The sequence below is a fragment of the Solea senegalensis genome, linkage group LG18 (assembly GCF_019176455.1).
Source record: "Solea senegalensis isolate Sse05_10M linkage group LG18, IFAPA_SoseM_1, whole genome shotgun sequence".
NCBI classification, from domain to species: Eukaryota; Metazoa; Chordata; class Actinopteri; order Pleuronectiformes; family Soleidae; genus Solea; species Solea senegalensis.
Window position 1 is genome coordinate 1,443,192 of NC_058041.1, and position 20,966 is coordinate 1,464,157.

Below are 20,966 nucleotides of genomic sequence, written 5' to 3' on the forward strand. Positions count from 1 at the left end.
TGCGGATCCGTCTCGCGCCTCGTTCTGTCAGTGTGATGATTTATGATTTAAAATGTTAGGTGTTTGTGTCCAGTGTGCTGAGTTTGTGTTCTTCTGTTGCTGCTTCTTCCTCAACATTTTTATCACCTGCATTGATTTTTAATAAGTTTGTCCTCCAGACTCTTATCAGAGGACGGAAAAGACTCAAACACACGGACAATTCTCACCAAAAAAAAAGCTGCTTTTGTTCTTAAATGTGGAAGAAAAAAAAGGACATTTTTTCTTTTTTTTTGACTAAACTGATAAATAAACTTCACAAACAGGTTTTCAACAAGAAAAAAACTATTTTATCAGATTTTATAGTTTACTTTAAGCTTTAATGACCAGAAACAAGATTAAACTAGGGTTTATATAAAATCACAACTGCAAAGTGCAAAAAATTCTAGTCAAGCAAAATATTTGTACACAGCATCATAAAAGAAGAACATTTAAATCAATTCAAGTATATTTGCTTTATTTCTAGTATGACTGTTTTTACAGTGCAATCGTCACCCAGCAAAAACATCCCCACAAGGAAACCTCAAATATTCTCAGTGGGTTAAAAGTAGCTTGTAAAACTTTCAGACGGAAATGTTCCTTAGAACGAGACAAAACTGGACAAGATGTAAGAAAGTTGTTCGTTCATTTTATTGTTAGTAGTCATTTTTGCGCAGTTTTTGTCCTTTTGTGAACATCCCAGTCTGAGAGGAGCTGCAGATTTATAAGATATTATTAAATATTCCAGCCAAGAAAATTTTACTTCAAGCCAATGGTGAATGGAAGGAATTTAAACAAAGTGAAGTTTTTTTATGGCTTATTTCTAGGAGGGTAAATGTTATTTTGTAATTCTATAAAATGTTGTAATTTAAAAACCCTGTATACAACCCAAACATCGTTTGTTATAGAAGTTAAAATTCTGTCCAGTTTTTCCTTGTTTTTAACAAATATCACAGTCTAAGAGGAGCTGCAGATTTACAAGTTTTATGTTTTATGAATTCTCGTCAAGAAAATTTTACATAAAGCCAGTGGCACATTTTTTTTCTTAATCATTTAAATCAATTTAAGAATATTTGGCTTGCTTTTACAGTGTAGTTACCCATGTATTGTTAAACTTTTCTCATGCAACGGAATGAATTTATTTGTTTCTTAAATGTTGGCCTGTTTTTCTTAATTTCAAGGAACAGTACAGTGAAATTTAGAAGTCAGATTATTTTTCTTTAAGAATAAGTGTAATCTAGTTTTTATAAGAGCTGTTTCTGCAGTGATGCAGCAGCTTACATGTGTATGGACAGACTCTGTGACTCCACAGTGTTGTCACACATGTTTCCAGCGCTCATTTGGACGAATGTTGTGCCGTGACCTGGTGAACGGTTCGTCTGTGACCTCTGGCACTGAACATGCACACTAACACGTTCATCCATCTGTTCACTGCTGCAGAGACCGTGCTCTCGGGAGACAACACCGGCTCCTCTGCATCACAAACCTGCTGACGCTCACTATGCATTCAGACACATGCTCTGACAATCTGCTGCTGCTGCTGCTAGTCTATACAAGAAAACACACACAATGATTTTATATTCAGCCATTCACAACGTAGAGGTCACACCCACTTAACATTTCAGCCAATTAAACATGGAGGCGACACAAACATTAGTTACTAATTACTGCACAAATCATCATGTCTCTACTCGGGATGTCCCGATACAAGTTTTTCACTACCAATACAATACCGATATTGCAGCCTTGAGTATTGGCCGATACCGATATCAAACCCATACGATATCAGCATGAATCATACATACTTTAATGACTTATTTTGTAGTGTGGAATGTTAGAATAGGCTTGATCAAGTGATATTACTTAAACAGAGAACAATAGTCAGCAACAGCAGGTATGAGAAAAACTGACCCATTTATTATTAACCATCAAATTTAACCTTCAACAGAAGAATATTGGATTTTTGCCATGTTAATTTCATACAGTCTATGGTTAATTTCATTGGAAATAGATTTTGTATAAATAGCCACAAATCTGAGTCACGGCGTAAAAACTCGTCAGACAACAAAAGTCGGATCACTTCAGTTGAAAGGAAACGGATTCATAAAAGTCGAGGTCACACGTTTTGTCTGAGGGGAGTTTTACTGTTTGTCTGACCCCTGACCCCTGACCCCACTGACGACACAAGCAGAGAAACATGTTATCTTTATCCTCAGAGGGAGAGAAGTTCACTGGATGTCACACAGAATGGACATGCACGTGTAAATAACAGAAAATAAATAGATATTTAATGTAAATAAGTTGGTTTTATGCTGTGGCCACCCCCTTTTGAATCTGCCAGAGCTTTTGGCAACTTTTCATCTTAGATGTGTCTAGTACAAATTGACGCATTTGTTGGTACGATTAATGTGGTCAGACAACTTATTTTCGTTCATTTATGAAACGCCAAGATAGACATCAAATTCAAAATGGCTGTACTTCCTGTTGAGTTGAGACTATGGTCCTGATAGACTTTTTTGTTTGTCTTGAGCTGTGACATGTTTCCACCAATTTTCATGAAATTTGGTGCAACTTAGTTTCGGCTTTGTACTACCAGGTTTAACCTTTGGGAGCGCTACCGAGCCATTTTGCACCACGTTTAAGAATTTCTTATTTTAGGAAGTTTTTCGCCAGTTCTAATTTGTGTGCCAATTTTCACCCATTTTCACTAACATTTAGTACCTCAAAAATGTGATCATTTGGGGAGAATAACCATTTCCAGGAATTCCAATTAGGTGTTCCAAGTAGAACACCTAAATCCAAATTTGGTTTGAACTCAAAACTGGACTATCTGACCCGAGGCAGTAGATCCCAGGGCCCTACGAGGTTTATATTCTTTTAATTTTAATGTCAATAATGGATTCTTGACCTAAACCATTGAGCGATTTGTGGACCAGCAGCAGATCTTATATATCTATAACTGACCTGGAGCCAGTGAGGCCCACTAATACTTCACATTTAATACAGACGTTTCCTCCAGGCTGTTATTTGTGCTGCCGTCAATACATCGTTGACATAAACGATGTGACATTATGCGGCTCCCGCTCCTCGTCTCCCCGATGTGTCAATCAAAAAAAACGCCTTGTGGACCTGACACGGCACCAATATGGATCGGGAAGAGCCGATATCTCATTTGGGAATGCAGGGATTGACTTCCACATGACGGAGCCAACGCTCGGCGCTCTGATTGACAAGCGATACAATTAAGTGGAAGCGGAGAAACGGTAGACCATCATTATATCAATCATCCGTCCCCCCCACCACACCCCTCCACCTTCCTTCGTCAATCATCCGCACTCATCCTCTAACGGGCTTTGTGTGCGCCGAGACTAATTTCACCATAAATATTACAATCAGCCTCCCCAGCTCCCAGAAGCACAATCTGTATGGCAAGAACATGTAAAAAGAAACAGAAAAGGCAGGAAGAGACAAAGTCAAACATAAAACGAGGGATTGACTACAAAGACACTTGTAGTTCAAAGAGCTCAGTAAAGTACGACGCGCCAGCGGAGACTCAAATAAACCACTGTTTTATATCTATTTTGTGAAAAAGGGTCCCTGAAGATTTGATCCCCACACCTTTTTATTCGCACTAAAAGGTACACGGACATTTCTGACAGCAAAAGACACGCTGTGTGTATCGGTATTATCTGGACTTGAGGGTGAGCTTTCAAAGGTACCCAGTGTTTTGTTGCCCCAGGGATTTTCTACCTTCTCCGAGATAACTGTTTCTTCTTCTTCTTCTATACTATTATATACTCACGTTTTTTATTAAGTGACGGCCATAATGATCATAATTGGCGACTCCTTTCTTTGCTACCAGACGTCAGGACAGTCGTTGTGAGGACGGTCAACAAAAGGAGCCTAAAGAAAAGAACGATCACTGTGCACTCGCAGCCATTGTAAAGCTCCATTGCAGAACTTCTATCACCGCCATTGGACGTCTGAGTAATTACCAAAACACTGTGGCGTCAACATGACCTACTTTTTATCTCCCCGTGCCCCTCCCATCATTTCTCACTATCTCTCTCTCTCACACACACACTAACACACACAGATTTTTGTTTCTACAGTATTTCAGCACATTATGTGTTGTATATATATATATATATATATATATATATATATATATATATAGATATATATATAGATATAGATATATATATATAGATGTATCTATATATATATATATATCTATATCTATATATATCTATATATATACACATTGATTTGCTTTGCAGGGTTAAAGCAGAACTCTTTTTCGCCTTCGCCCCCTACAGTTGTGGAGTAAATACTTTTACGACACCACCGTGAACATTCATCCATTCATCATCTACCTCTTCATCCTAACTCACCGCTGACACCCACAGTCGCTTCTTCAGACAATGGTTTTCTCTGCTTCTTTTTCACCGACTCTACCATGAAGAACATCTAAAATAAACCTATCACCGCCTGGATCTGATAGTTGGTACCTGGCTAGGGTTTGTGTGTAGTGTCGAGATACAAGACCCAAGACTTGATCCTGAGGACTCCTGAGGGTCGGCGATCCTAATCTTGCAAGGTTGGTTTTCCTCTAACAGGCAGTAGGGGGCAGTGGAGACAGCCTCCAATCTCCCCCGCAGCAAAGGAATCAATTGTGTAGATGAAACAAACGGACGCGTCAGACTGTGGAGGACGACTAAGATGATAATTGTGCTTAGTCTTCAGACTGAGAGTCAAGCTGTTTTCCAGGTTACAGTATTTATTCTCTGTCTACTTATGCAGCAAAGGACTGGGGATTGTTTCTGTGCTACCATCATGAAGCCTCTCTGATCTCACAAGGACTGTGGTCTCAAAAATATAAATATTGCACAAGCCTGGAGTAAGATTAGCCCGGCTCAGTGTGGGTTTAATTCCACGTCTGAACAACTGAGCCGCAGACGTGAAGTCGAGTGAGCTGATTCATCCGCGTTACATCACAGTGGACAAGTACTGTAGGTGTCTCAATCGAGCAGGAGCTGATTAAATCTCTGTCGCATCGCGCTGCGCCGTGTGTGATGCTCTACAGTCACAACGCATCGGATCACTCGCTCTGTCTTTCTCTAAAGGGGAGAGAGGGGAGAGGAGGAGGAGGAGGAGGAGGAAGGAGAAGAGAGACTACCTATAAAAATCAATACAGCGAGGCTGTTAATGGATTTCTTCATCTGTGCTGTTCGGTAAAGAACTTGTGGGGGAGAAAAACAAACAGTTGCAGAGGGGAGAGGGAGGTGGAATGATGGAGAATACTAAGGAGGACAAAGAGACAGCAGGCCTGATAACCAGATAGGGCAGAGGAGCGAGAGTGCAGGTTCTCACAGATATGGATGTTTGGAAGGGCCGATCGTTACCCAGTCAGCACATGCACGCCCGCCCGCCCACATGCGCCGCCTGATTGCCTGCCACACATTTGCATCGGAGTTTAGAGGAGCCAAGCTGAAGAGCACAGCCGGAGAAGTCTTTGATCTCTCAGCCTCTGTCACTTCTGATGCACCATGGAGAAACACCAGCAGCAGATCCAGGAGAGGGGGTGATGATGTGTGATGGTGACGGTAGCCCGGTGGCGGTGAAGCGGTGATGGTGATCGTGACGGTGACGGTGTGACGTGATGGTGGACGGTGATGGTGACGTGATGGTGATGAGTGTGACGCAGGATCGTGATGGTGACAGTGTGACGGTGGTGATGGTGATGGTGATGGTGATGGTGACGTGATGGTGTCGGTGATGGTGAGGAGTGATGGTGATCGTGTGGTGATGTGATGACGGTGATGGTGACGGTGATGGTGACGGTGATGGTAACGGTGACGGTGATGGTGACGGACATGATGTCTGTACAGCCAGAAAAACCAATGTGCTAATCTTTCAAAGATCTTGACTGGAGTCCACGTGACAAACAAACATGCCAGCATGAGTTTTCAAATTTTCTAAACATTTAGGAATTGTGTTTTGGCAGGAACTAAACCAACATAAGTATGTTTGTACTCATAATTGGACGATTCTTTTTTACAACCACAGCACGAGTTTAGAGGGAGGGATTTACACTATATGGACAAAAGGAAGTTAAGTATTGAATTCAGGTGCGTCAATCAGGCTTTGGGCTCTAGGCCACGTATCTCCAATGAAGGACAATCGTAACATTTCAGCATACCAAGACATTTTGGACAATACTAACTTTGTGGCAACAGTTTGAGAAAGGTCCTTTTCTATTCCCAGTCCCAGTGAACAAAGCAAGGAATATAAAGACATGGTTTGACTTTGAGTGAGCCCACACAGAGCCTTGACCTCAACCCCAGGTCTTCTCGTCCAACATCAGTGCCTGACCTTATCAATGCCCTGCAGAATAAATGGACACTAAGTCCCTATTGAAACACTTTGAAATCTTGACGAAAGTCTTCCAAGAAGAGTGGAAGTTCTGCATGAATACGTCATTACAGTCCCTGGTGGTGTGATGGTCAGGCATCTCAATACTCCATGTTTATATGAGAGTATATTTGCTTTAAAGCGACACAATGCAGGATTTCAAACTTCAAACAATGTCTCCAAGATTCTTTTGAAGGTACATCAACTCATGTCACCTCTGTCAAGGCATGAGCAGGTCTACATGGAACTTCTGATTTCAGGTCAATGCCACAAAAACAACCACAACATTATACTTTACGGCATATGCCACAGCCACGTTTAGCTTTCCTAATACCTTGAAATATAAAACGAGCAGCATATGATGGTCTGAAGACATGGTCTAGCTCCACCCTGACCATACTGTACCATTTTACTCCGGTACCCCAAGGGAAGGGTGCCAAAAATGCACTGGTTAGGGCCAGTTATTTTTGTTTTAATCCTAATGGGAATGTTTCAAACCAAACCGTTCTACTGGTTGAAAACACGGCTTTAGATGTCACTAATTATTACACAGTGGACACTTTAAAGTCAAGCTCATTCAAGCAAGAGGGATTGAGCCCCCGCCCTCCCCTCCGCCATTCTCTCTTGCCATTTTGGGGATTATCAAATATCACGGCAGCTCTGACAAGCACAACTGTCAAGCAAGAGATTTACATCCAAACCCATCGCCCCGTGCCTTTTCTCGGGAAATGTCATTTCACATTTTCTGTCCGGCTTCAAATTCCAGGCAGCGCACCGAGATAATCTCTGGATTTTGACTCGGCGCGTGTATTGACAACACCCTCAGCTCGAGTCTCCTAATCTGTCTGTACCTCACCATCTCCTCCGGTCCTCTCTCACCTCTCCTCACCTCCTCTCCTCTCTCCCATCCTTTCCCTCCTCTCAAGTCATGGTCTCGTTTCAGGATGATTTCAGGCTTGTTGCGTCTGGCCAGACTTCATGTGGTACCATTGAAACAGTAATTACAACTGTCGCTGAATGGCTTTTTTACTCCCATGGAAAAAAACCTCGCTACCTATCATCCACAGGCTTAACCCAGCCTCTCCAAACTGACACGCAGGGGCCACACAACAGCGTGTGTGGAAAACCATTAACCCACAATTTAATTACAATCACCATAACAAAGGACGGGTGACATTTAAATCCGCCAATCGAGGAGGGATTAGGAGCAAAGAGCCCTTCTTCTGGGACGTCTTATCTTCCTAAATATGACAGTGTGGATAAAGGAAATGTGAATTAATTAAATATTTCACAGTTTATACCAGGGCAGTATTTTTTTTTACCACTGGGGAGACTTAATGATTTCTATGAATTCAACCAAGATACATGACAAGGTGTCTCTTAAACCCTTAAAAATTATATTCCATAAAGAGGAACAGGAAGTGAGAAAAGGGAAAAAAATAGGCTAAAAGACAGAGGTAGAAGAGACTAAGAACAGGGGAAAAGATGATTTATAAAGAATGCATAAGGCGGTAGTTAAACATGATTGACAGCCGATACTGTTAGTCACCACTAACTACTACTAACTCCTGATATTCAAGGGAAATTTGTGATGATACAAAACACAAGACTGACTGAACAATGCAGCAGCATTTGAGAGTAAAAAAGAAATCAAAGCGTATGCCGATGATAACCTTATTAGTGGTACACATAAACCTATAACCCCTGGTCTTTAGCTTCCATCAATTATGTACCAGGAAACTGGAGTTTGTGTCGCTTTCAAAAACTCCTCACTGAGCTCAGAAAATCTGCTTTTTCTGTTGAACAGAGGCACAAAAGTGTCCACTGCAAACGTAACTGTGTCATTTTCATTATCAAAACATCAAAATCAGATCAAGGGAATTGTTCATAAAGAGACACCGTGTCTGCACGAGGGCCGCCGACCACCAACAAGGCGACTGACGGACACATTTTGCAGCTTTGAAAGCCTTGTGAGGTGAAGTGACTCTTCACGATTTGGCTCTGACACAGCAGAAAGATGTCGGCCTTCGGTCGACGAGGAAACGAGATGGATGTTGTGATGAGAATGAGTAAAGTATCATTTGAAGTAAAAAAATAAAAATGCAGGGCTGGTGTTTTATGTTGAAACAGCTCTTGAAGGTCTGACAAGATATTAAAAGTGCACCTGACACAGAAAACGCTGCCCGGTCCAGCAGCAGAGGCGATCCGGGCAGTTTAACCGGAACAACATCAGGGTCAACAAACAAAAACCACTTACTTCATGGGTTTGAACAGAGCCTGGCCGTAGTTCTGGAAGGTCATGATGAGCTTCAGCTGAGTTCCTCCAGACTTCATCGCTGTTGGGAGTCAAACAGAAAACACTGACGTTAATCATTTTAAATATAATAAGCAATAATAACACATTTAGCTGCTGTTTCAGTTTCACAAACATTTGACCAGTTTAGCTTATTTAAAAACAGCCACACTACAAGTTGTTTAAGCTAATTAATGTAGCAGTTTCCTGTTTTTAATAAATGACCACCTGCCGTTTTGTTTTTCTAATGCAAGTTTTTAGTTTACATTTGCTTAGCTTAGCATTCTTTTGCTTACAGACAGTGATAATTAGCTTGTGGTTGCCCACATTCCCAAAACCATTATGTGATGTTTTTAAACCACTTTAACCTAAAGAAAACGTCTAACTTTGCAATAATTTCAAACAAAGAAAACCTCCAAATCTTAACTCCCCCGACTTTCTGACTTTTCTGAAAACAATGCTTGTGTTTTTCTTGCTAGCTAAGTGTTTAAACGAGTCATGGTTTGTGTGGCTCCAGACACGTTAGCTACAGTCAGTGCAGTTAATGTTTTTTTTACCAAAAAACTAAACAAAAACAACATTAAAAAAAACACATTTAAATCCAGTATGCTGTGTAGTGTTGGTATGCTAACACTGTCATCTAAATGAATGCATTTATCTAAACTTTGTAATAACGATTAAGATTATGTATTGAATATTTTTACATTTTACTGTAATATTTAAAACTCTAGTCAATTCATTTTATGTTAATTTCAAACACAGAGAAAAAAATATAATATACTATTGTCCACTTTATCAGGTACACCCGATCAACTTCTTGTTAATGAAAATATCCGTGTATTTAAGTACGTAAACATAGTAAAGACGAGCTTCTGGAGTTCAACCTGAAGAAATGAGATTTTAGGGACTGTGAAGGCTGATCTGAGGATTTCACAAACTGCTGATCTACTGGGATTTTCACCCGCAACCACAAGATGAAAATACAATGGGATAACAGACTGAAGTGAACTGCCTTATTTACAGTGTTGTAATGTAACCAAGTACTTCTCTTAAGTACAACATTCACATATCTGTACTTAAGTCATTTACATTTCTAGCAACGATTAATGGTAAAGTTAAAGTAACGGTCTGTATTTCTAGAGCTTTTCTAGTCTTGAGTTGCTTTACACAGATTTCACACATTCACACATCTTTCATTCACAAGCTGCAACATGGGGTTTAGTGTCTTGCTCGAGGACACAGACGAGCAGAGCGAGGAATTGAACCCACAACCTTCCACCATTACTTTTACTTCTAAAACGTAAGTACATTTTATGTCAGATAATGACTTTTAAATACTTCAGTACAGTAAATGTCATATACTTTAAGACTTTTACTTCAGTAATATTATAAAAAAGGGACTTCAACTTCTACCAAAGTCATTTTCTGGTAACACACTTGTACTTTTACTCTAAAAGTATCGCTTTGAGGTATTAATATTAACATTTTATAGACATGTCAGGTGCTGCTGCCTCAAACATTCATTTGCCACACACAACAGTCCACTGTTATGTAACCTTGTGTGTACACGTGTGTGTAGACGCGGGTTTGTCTGTGTGTGTGTGTGTGTGTGTGTGTGTGTGTGCTCTGAATGGACTCAGTGCTGATGTCCCAGTGTTTGTTCGACAGGAGAGGAGACGGGTGAAGGACAGACAGTGTTCGTCCCAACACTGTCTGTTCCTCTGCTGTTTACTCGTCCTGTGTGTGTGTGTGTGTGTCTCCAGAGGGTCTGTGTCTCTGTCTTTTTCCGTCTCAATTCATCCCTCTGTCCTTCACGTTTTGTCCCCTTTTGGAAGAGAACACAGTCTAAAGTCACTCGCGGGACAAAGCGGAGCTAAAACAATCTCTGTCTGGGTTTTTTGGGTTTTTTTTTTTTCCCCTTCAGCTGATCGATTGTAAACGGTGTTTTGGTGGCGTTTCTCCAAACAACAACCTCCACCGATCAATTCTCTCATTTATTTCTACATATGGGAATAGTGAGGACAAGCTAAATGTTTACAGGGAAAATTACAAGTGGAAGGATCAATGACCGTGTGCGTGTGTGTGCATGTGCAGAGAGACACTGTATGAAATAAAGGCAAATATAACGGTAATTGCTGGGTGTTTGTGCGTCTGGAAGTGGCTGAAAAACAAGGACCATGAAAATAAAGTCCAGAAACCTCCAGTCACAGAGCACAAACCATATTGGTCAAGACTTCATGACACAAAAATGTTAACCTCTGTCTTTTTTTGGGCTTCGCACTGGAACCGTCGACGTTAAAGACATTGCTCAGTTGTTGTTTTTGAGAGAACCTGGATGAAGCAGCTTTGAAAAACATGTACATCAACTTAAGGGTGTTCTATCTTCAGCATATAGTTGTCTTTTCTGACTGGAAAGTGACGTTTGTGTCGCTCACTCTCCCTGCACCAAACTCCATAGAGAAAATCAGCGATTTTAAGTCAAGCCACACAAGCCAGTAGTTGATGATCCACTGTTGCCTTTGTCAGTAAGTTAATATAATGTTGTTTTGTGTTGGAAAACCTTGATTTGGATTCACCAAAGTGACACAAACTTACCAAACAATGCAGCTGTAGACACACAGCTACAGTGTCGCCATGAGCTAAAAATGCAGATTTTCTCTATGTATGAAGTTTTACAAACTCGCATTTCCAGTCCAAAAAAACAGGAATTTAAAGAGGCAAACTTCCTCCTAAAGCAGGTGTACATCTGTGTTTCCAGGCATGATTGCACTGGTTCTATAGGAGCAGGCTCATCACAGCATGCATCAGTACCTTATACAACCACACCCCTCATTATTATTATATAAAGCCATTTATCATATGTGCCACTGTTGCCTTCATCGATGAATATCGCTCCAAAGAGATTATAGTCCAAAATACAGTCAGATCCTTAGGTTGAGATAATAAGCGACTGCTGTTGGCTTCCATGGGTATTCTGCCTCAGGCCTGTGTTAAAGCTCTGTAATTACTGAGCCTCCATGTATTTAGCTGGCTGCACACACTGAGAACTGCTTCCTCTATCCACCCAGGGCGAGAGACGACAAAGCAAGAGAGAGAGAAAATCTGGAGTCAAACTTCTTGAGCGGAAAAGACAGAAAAGAAAAGAAAAGGAAGGAATGAAAGTCTTCCTCGCGTGGCCAGACAGCACAGGTGCTAGTTTTAATCCTGCTCCCAGATAAGTGTTTAATCTTTGCTTCAGGGGAGTTACGCTTTTCTCCTCATTGGCAGATAAATCTGAAAAAAATCTGCGATCACTTTTTACAGCCAGTGCATGATGGGAAACCTTGACTCGACAAGCACTCTTGGAATGTGGGAGGGGGACTGAGCCAAAAAAAAGACAGACAGAATCAGAAATAGATTCCGCATAACTGCCCCTGGGTGGATTAATGCCCGTGTCAGAAATCCACCTGAACCTGCAGCAGAGGCTTTGCGGCTTTTCTGTAACGACGCTAGATTTACTTTATCAGTCAGACGGGAAAAAAAAAGCCCCGACATTTGATACGAATCAAACCCGATGTGCAGTCGTTCTCCCTCGCGCTCTCTGACTTGACGTGTTCCGCCGTGACACTCGTGACGCAGATCGGAGTCGGCGCTGTCGGACGAACGCCTGCGGCTGACCGCGATCTCCATGCATATGTGTGTGTGTGTGTGTAGTAAAACACACTCTTCTGCAGGTCCGTCCTCTCACTCTTTAAGTCTCTAAAGTCAGAAGAATCTCTTCTGACTTTAGTTTGTCAGAGCTTCTCGGTGATTTCAGTCCCTTGTGAATGTGCACGTCAGAAATCATTACTGGACCTTGTCAGCAAAGTTTACGGCGACGTTTACCTTGGATGAAAAAGGCCCAGAAAATTTCACCCAATGCGAACAAACAAGCAGTAAATACTAACCCCTCGCCCTCCTGCATCACAGCTTTTGTCAGTGTAGGGGTCACCCACCACAAGAGAACACGGGACCCGTTGGCCGAGCCCTCTTGGGACAAACGGAGCCATTAACATTACTGGTAACCTGTGGAGAAATGACATTACCTCCACTGCCCCATGTAAAACTACTCCAGTGTGAATAAACCAGCAGTAAATATGTGAGTAAATGTTCCGTCATAGTAGTTTTCCGCAGATTTTGCACTGATGTGATATCAAGGAGACTGTGTAGCGCACACATGACGACAGAAGGTGGCGACGCTGCTCAGATCGAGTGCCGTTCGGTGTCCGGGAAGTCGGGGTGACGCACACACACACACACACATACTGGTCTACTGACTTTACTGGGGACCGCAAACATCTGCGAATGTCGCGGTTCCTCTGCGCGTGTGCGGAATATTAACGTAAATTCACCGGTATCAAACTTCCTGTTGAACAAATGTGTTAAAGAAGCGTCATTTTCACTGTCCTGCTCTCTGTCGCCCTCTTTCTCTACCGGTGGTAACTGCAGCCTCACAGCAGGTTTCTGCTCATCTTTCTCCTCTACTTTATTTCCTCTTTTCTGTAGGAAATTTAACGTAAGTGGCAGAGAGTTTCTGTTTTCTTTCAGGACAAAGACGTTTACTTAGCTGAGGGATTTTATATCGTTACAGCATTTGAGTTATTCAAACAACTGCGTCAACGCGGCTAGAAAACAAAATATGACATATATATATATATATATATCTATGGAGAGAGATATATCATGTATGAAGAGGAGAATGTCTGTATTTACAGGGACTTTAACCAGTCAGACCCAGTTCCTGCTCGACACGTGATCATATTCCACTTTGTTTGAGTGTGAGACGAAACACAATGCAGTTTTACAGCCATGTGAAAAGTGTATAAAGCAGCATGAGCTGATTTTGTCTACTTTAGACACAGTCCAGTGAATACGACTCTTTCTCTTCTCCAGGTATCATAATGGAGAATAAGAGCCATGATAGCGATCTCTTAAATTCAGCTTCTTCTTTATTTCCCCCTCCTGATTTAAATTGTTATCCAATTACAAAGACCTGAACCTTATCACATCGTATGTGTGCTCTCACAGATGATTCATTAAAGCTATTTTTATTACTGTAACCGTGGGTTTTTTAGAGTCACTTCATTAGCAAGAAGAAAACATGCCGTTAAAAGAGGGAAAATATGTGAGGGACTAAATGCCTTTTTCAGCACAATCCTAAGACTGTGAGTGTGTGTGTGTGTGTGTGTGTGTGTGTGTTCACTGGGGTGCAGATGCAGATCCGTGTGACTCACTAAAACAAGAACTAGGCGAGGAGAGAGTGTGTTTTAATAAAAGCACAGAGGGTTTTGTTCTGTTCTGTTGAGTAAGTTCACACCTGACGTCGGTCAAGTTTGGCAACTTTACTGTCAGTGTTTGTCGTACTGTAACACACAAACCGACACTTAGTGACAGGAAAGATGACGTGACATGGGCTCAAGCAATGTTTCACTGTCATGTGTACTTTATTCCCTTAGGGAAATTCCTTCCTTCCTTCCTTCCTTCCTTCCTCTGCACTGAACCCGTCCTCTACTAGAAACCCTGCGACGGCTGAGCAGCGCCCGGGGAGCAATGAGGGGGTTAGGGTACCTTGCTCAGGGGAACCCCAACCGAACCGGCAACCCCCCGGTTTACAAGAACAGTTCCCTTTTCGCTTGGCCATGGTGTTTTGGCTCTTGTCTCGGTATCGTACATGTGACACTCAGGATTTTAAATGAACAAAATGAAACTTCCTATCTTCAAATCTATCTATGAATGTGTGTGTGTGTGTGTGTGTGTGTGTGTGTGAGCAGTGGAGACGTTGCCGGATTGTCAGTTAGCATTAGCATAACAACATCCGGAGGCACACAGCACTTAGTTTGTCCTTAAACACATGAGATGTTTGACAAAGTTAACAGATCAGTTCTACACTCTATGAGGTACACCTGCTGATACTTTATTAAACTTTATTAATCCCAGAGTGCATCACGGTTTACACTCTGCTCTGAACGCTGATTGGCTGCTCACTTTAAGTAGACTCGTCTCTTGGGACTGTTGAGGTTGGTCTGGTGCAACCGATGACTAACTGCAAACTAGTTCAGAGTAATAAGCCAAACTGGTGAAACCCCACCCTGGTCTTGGTCTTGACTTGTTCATGGTCTCGGTTGGTGTAGTTTTGACGACACGTTTGAAGCTGAACTGTGTGCGTCTGGTTGCTTTTTCCCCACCTTCTTCTCTACAGAGCTCCCCCTACAGTTCTGGAGTATATGTTTTTACGACACCACTGTAAACAACCATCCATCCATCATCTACCGTCATCCTCACTGTCTTAACACGAGGACTGTTTCTCACAAGACCTCCTGATTCTGAGGACTCCGGGTCGGCAGCCCTGTTCTTGCAAGGCCGCTTTTCCACTAGCAGACAGTAGGGGGCAGTGAAGACAGCCCACAACAAGACATTTAACCATCACAATGACTTTGATGATGTAGAGGTAAGGTTACATATTTGACCTCCTTCTAAGGTCCCTTGGTAAGCAGCTATAAATGTATATGGATGCTCAATGACACTGTTTTTTGTATGTCTGACACAGTTATTGGTGAATTTTAAACACATTAGCTGTTAGAAGGACATTTGTGATGATTTAACACCGATCTATAAACAGACATCTCAGTTTTACAATGAGCTTTCAAATGGTGTGTTTTTTGCGTGGGATTGTACTGGATTTCAGTTCTTTTCTTTTTCTGATATCAGATCCAGTGATTTTTGGCTGATACTGAGTATCATATGTGCTCATATCCCCTTTATACCTCAAGTCATACTCTAATTTCCTTCTGCAAATGTGGTTGTGTAACGACTATAAAGATCCTTTTCTTACCTTTCCCTTAAGACTAAGAGTTACTCCACAAAAACCTTATCGAGGACAAAGTCTCAATCCGATGTGGGTCACTTTTGAAACACTTTTGATCAGATGATTGAATGTCCTCAGTAAAGTTCTGTGGCTCTTTTCTGGTGTCACTGGCTTTCTACTCCCCCCTTTAAACCCCCGTCTAGTTCCCGTCTTGCACCTTCATCAGATCATCTCCTCTCATAAACTGTTGCGTGACTCACCCACACTGGTGATCCTCTGGTTGACCAGGTCCTTGAGCAGGGCATCGATGACCGGGTTGTGTCGCGAGTACAGCTCGTATCGGTTAATCCCAATGTGGAAGCGGAGCCAGTTTGGATAAGACTCGGCCGTCAGCTCTCCTGTGGGGCTGAACTCATCCACGGTGCCTTCTGCGGTCCTGGGAGAGACCAGAGTGAGACCAGAGTGAGACCAGAGTGAGACCAGAGTGAGACCAGAGTGAGACCAGAGTGAGACGCAGATGAGAGTGGACAGAGAGGATCGTCGAGTGTAAAAGAGCACAGATGTACAATCACCAGACATTTGAAAAACAACAAAATGCTCAAAGTGTAAAAAAAACAATATATTCTGCTCCCATAGAGCGGGATATTTTTTAGAGACTGTGCTCAGTGAGTCAATCATTTCAAATCCAAGGTTTTTCTCAGGTTTCACTTTTCTGTTTCTGGGAGTGATTTTGACTGATATCAGTTGTGAGATTTGTTTTATTTAACTATAAATGACCAAAGTGTTGAGATCATGTAGAAACAATAAACTAGGGATGGTTGACTGTCACTTAATCTGGTCCTGATTAATGATTAGAGCTGAAGAATTCATCGAAATCTGAGCAAAATCACAACACGGCTGAAGTATTTGTTAAAACCAAGATATCATTTTTGGTGAATTATTGTCTCAATCTACACAAACACGTTATTCTACAGACTGAAGAGAACATCTATGACGCTCACAGATCTGCACAGTAATTACTTTTAAATAGGTTTTTCGGATGAAAATGAGAATAAAGACGTAGAAATTACCATTCCCTCTGATCTTGCAATCACAATTCCTGTCAAAATAATGGCAATTACATATTTATTCAACATAGTTCAGCCCTAATACCACTAGCACCGCCTTGAATATCCACACACACCAACACAGTCATTTTTGCTCCAACAGTAGAAGAAATGTACTTAAATAAACATTTACGAGGAATTGGAAGTGTTTACTACACGTAATTCACAATCTTTAAATTCTCATCCTCGTATAAGAGTATAATAGTTAATACTTTGATGGCATCTTGTGTATTTTAAACTCAGAAATATTCAGAAACAGGTCAATATTGAGCTGAGCAAAACAAAGAAGTATCACAAACTGGAGAACGTGAACTTCAGCCAAGGCCTAACACGGCCAAAACAGATACATGTACTTAGAAAAATCCTAAATTGGGGATTTTCTGTCACGCAGCAACGGTGGATTAGAGGTAGAGTGAGTCGTCATACAACCAGAAGGTTTAGTATTCGATTCCCGGCACCTGCAGGCAAGACTCTACTACTCCACAGCCAACTGATGGGTGTGAAAGAGTAGAATGAATGAATGAGTGAAAAGCAGCTCATCATCAAGAACATTTACTTTATCACTCAACTCTACATGAACACAAGCTTCACATTGTTGTTGTTGTTGTTGTTGTTGTTGTTGTCTTACCATGACTGATCCTCTGCTGCTTTGGGGTCAAATCTGATGTCCGTGTTGACGTTGAACAGCGTGTCCTCGTCTGTCAGTGGAGGCACAGACCTTTTATATAAAGGATGGTCGTAGAGCGACAACAACCTTGAACCTCTGACGGGAACGTTCTTGGTGACAGCTGCGTCCTGGATGAACTGTCTCTTCCTGTCACCGCGCAGCCCCTGCTGCTGCTGCAGCTCCAGCCTTCTCACCGCCTGCGTTCTGTCGCCAACACCCGGGATCCTCTCCAGGGAGTGGGAGGAAACGTTGGAGCTGGGCTCGTTGCTGAAGTCCTGGAGGATCCGCAGCGTGTGCTTGTTAGGCCAGCCCTGCTTCCCCCAGCTCTGGGGCTCCTCGCTCGGCGTGTTCGAGCAGGAGCAGCCGCCGCCGCCGCCTCCGCCGCCTCCGTGTCTCTCCAGCTTCGGCAGCAGGTCTATCATGATGTGCATGGAGCAGGCGATGAGGAACACCATGAGGATCAGGACGCGGAACTTACGCAGCAGGATCATCTTCATGGTCTCCCGCTTGAGCAGATGCGAGTACTTGCTGCAGATGATGAGCACGCAGATGAAGAGGCTGACTACATCGCTGATGATGTTGATCAGACTGGACGCCACACGGACGAAATACACATTAAACACGTACGAACCATCTTCACTTGCCGTCTTGAGGAAAGGATTCAGTGTTCGGCTTTGGTGTTCTCAGCATCAGAGCCGCTCAGCGCTCGGTGCGCGCGGGTTTCTGCTTGTTTTCTTTCCTCCAGAGGCGCAGAATCACACGCAAGTGTCCAGGTAGAGCAGGGATCGAGTCAGCGCTCGCTTTGCGCAGGAATCATCCTCCTCTCCGCGGGGCTCCTGTCGCGCTCCAGATGTTTCACAAACAAGGGAGTAGATTCCAATATGCGCGAGGGGAAAAGATCAGTGAAACGCGTGCGTCCAGGAGGTCCGAGCGCGCGCATGGGTGTCACCGTACAACCTCAGCTGCAAGAAGAAGAAGAAGAAGAAGAAGAACATGAAGAGGAGAAAGTGCAGCTCTCCACATTTAAATGTGCTTCAGTTGGAAAGTCCCCGGTAAGTGTCCTCGTCTGTCTCATCCAACCTCCACTTCTGTCCCATCTGCTCCACGCGCGCGCGCGCGCACACACACACACACACACACACACGGCAGAGGTTTAACAGGAGACACGACTGTAGAGTGTAAGCGGGACACGGGGACGCAGATCCCGTCTGCTGCATGTGAGAGTGAGGGTGGGTGTGTTAAATATGATGCTGGAGCCAACACTGGATCCTGCCTTTTACGCAGCGTCACCGCGCGCAGATTGGCTGAGCGCGAGAGGGAGAGAGACAGAGAGGGAGAGAGGGAGAGAGAGAGAGAGAGGGAGAGGTGTACAGTGCACGTCTGTTTTCCTCCGGGACAAAATCCTCCCTGCACTTCCCAGCTTCACAAGAAGAGGGCGTCTTTTCCCCTGGTCCACATTCATTGTGCGGACAGTTTTATCTCCATACACACATTCAAGGCACAAAACAATGAAAAACAACACGAACTGAAATCAATAATAAAAACTACACTTTACGTTAACGTGTTAAAAGTGTCAGATTAGAAAAGATAAACTGCGTATACTGAATTAAATAATGAAATATACATATAATACATTCTCTCCGGGTTCTCCAGCCTCCTCCCACAGTCCAAAAACATGCAAATTGGACAGAGTGTGAGTGTGAGTGGTGGTTTGTCTATGTGTGTGTGTGTGTGTGGCCCTGCGATGGACTGGCGAACTATCCAGGGTGTACCCCGCCTATCGCCCGATGTAGCTGAGATCGGCACAGCACCCCCGCGAACCTCTGGTGGAGGATAAAGCGGTAGATGATGACTGACTGACACATAATACAGATAATATGCTCGCAACATGTCAAATACGTTTTTATTCTATTGAATTTTATAGCTATTTATTGAACATATTACCCATAAAATCTAAAGTTGTGCCATTGTAGCAGAGCCGTAGCAACAGGGTAGGCAAACTAGGCTATAGCCTAGGGCCCTGGAGTTAAGAGGGGGGCCCCAAAACTGATACAGAACCACAGCAACGACACCAGGTTTTTTGATAAAGATAACAATGTAATGTTGGGAAACCACCTAGTTTATTGTCAGCGTCAAGATGGTAAATGTCCCCCAATGTCCTTCGCAGCCTAGGGCCCCCAGAGACCCTAGAAACAGCTCTGCACTGTAGACTTAAAGACTAAACTGTCACTTCCTGCTCTATACTTATTATAAAATGTATTAAATACTGTTACGTTTCATTTTAGCAGTTATTTAGGTTTTAAAAATAGACGTCGTAAAACTATAGCGGTCACAGGAAGCAGCCACATGAAAGAAATCACCCTTCCTGTTCAGATCGAGTGATTAATATCCTCGCTGTAAAGAGGCTAACAGCTAGATTTTACTGTGGATGTTTCACTAACAGGCCACGCCCACATTGATTTAGCCAGGTTTTCACTCCATGGTGTCATTTTCCCCCCTCCCCTCGTCTGCTGGAATCCCTCCGCAGCTTGTCCTCTGAGACGACAGCCAGTCAATCCCTCGATGATACATGAGACAGGCCTATTAGAGCGCTCATCAGTCTGAGGATCCAGTTCCACTCAGCAGCAATCGCATCTTCAATAATGTTTAAAGCCGACATGAAATGAAAACCACAGAGCAAATTTAAGCCGAGCTTCTCCTCATGTAGCAGAGAAATAAACGGACTCCTCTCTTTCCTTCTGTCACATACACACATTATTATTCTATGTATTCTAGCTATATGTAGTGTGCTTCACACACACACTAGCAGAGCCGGGAATCAAGCCCTCCACCTTCTAGGTGAAAGACAACTGACTGTACCACTGAGCGACCGCCACCCACTGTCACTTTCTTGTATCCCTACCATATCTTCATGAGTTAGCATATAGCTAAGTCATGAAGATATGGTAGGGATACATACCCTAACCCTAACCCAACAATGCATTGAGTTAATTGCATTGTAGAAGGGACATTTTGAGCAGGGCAGGGTGGGTGGTGAGCGAGGAAGGAGGAGCCACTCCCAACGCTGTTGCCCCCTCCTGTTCCCTGGGAGATAGTACACCTCCACTCAGTGAGGTCTTCGGTGAGGGTCTCCCAGGTAGGCTAACTACAGTTAACTAATCTTCAGGAGTCAGGTGTAGGCTAACTACCGTTAACTAACCTTCAGGAGTCAGGTGTAGGCTCAGCAGGAGTCAGGTGTAGGCTAACTACAGTTAACTAATCTCCAGGAGTCAGGTGTAGGCTACAGTTAACTAATCTCCAGGAGTCAGGTTAATCTTCAGGAAGGTGTAGGCAGTTAACTAATTCAGGAGTCAGGTGTAGGCTAACTACAGTTAACTAATCTCCAGGAGTCAGGTGTAGGCTAACTACAGTTAACTAATCTCCAGGAGTCAGGTGTAGGCTAACTACAGTTAACTAATCTTCAGGAGTCAGGTGTTGGCTAACTACAGTTAACTAATCTAACTAAGTTCTCCAGGAGTCAGGTGTAGGCTAACTACAGTTAACTAATCTTCAGGAGTCAGGTGTAGGCTAACTACAGTTAACTAAACTTCAGGAGTCAGGAGTTAACTCAGGAGTCAGGTGTAGGCTAACTACAGTTAACTAATCTTC

At 42.9% G+C, this 20,966-nt stretch overlaps 1 protein-coding gene across 1 annotated transcript in view; it reads right to left on the reverse strand.

Moving 5' to 3' along the window:
• fam20cb (FAM20C golgi associated secretory pathway kinase b) overlaps window positions 1-18,564 on the reverse strand; it is an 82,097-nt gene extending 63,533 nt beyond the window's left edge. The window contains 4 exon segments of the mRNA XM_044013995.1: window positions 8,687-8,765; window positions 15,806-15,981; window positions 17,280-17,972; window positions 17,974-18,564. Of these exon segments, the coding sequence (XP_043869930.1) occupies window positions 8,687-8,765; window positions 15,806-15,981; window positions 17,280-17,972; window positions 17,974-18,008 (983 nt within the window). The 5' untranslated portion in view covers window positions 18,009-18,564.
• Window positions 18,565-20,966: the final 2,402 nt, after the last annotated feature.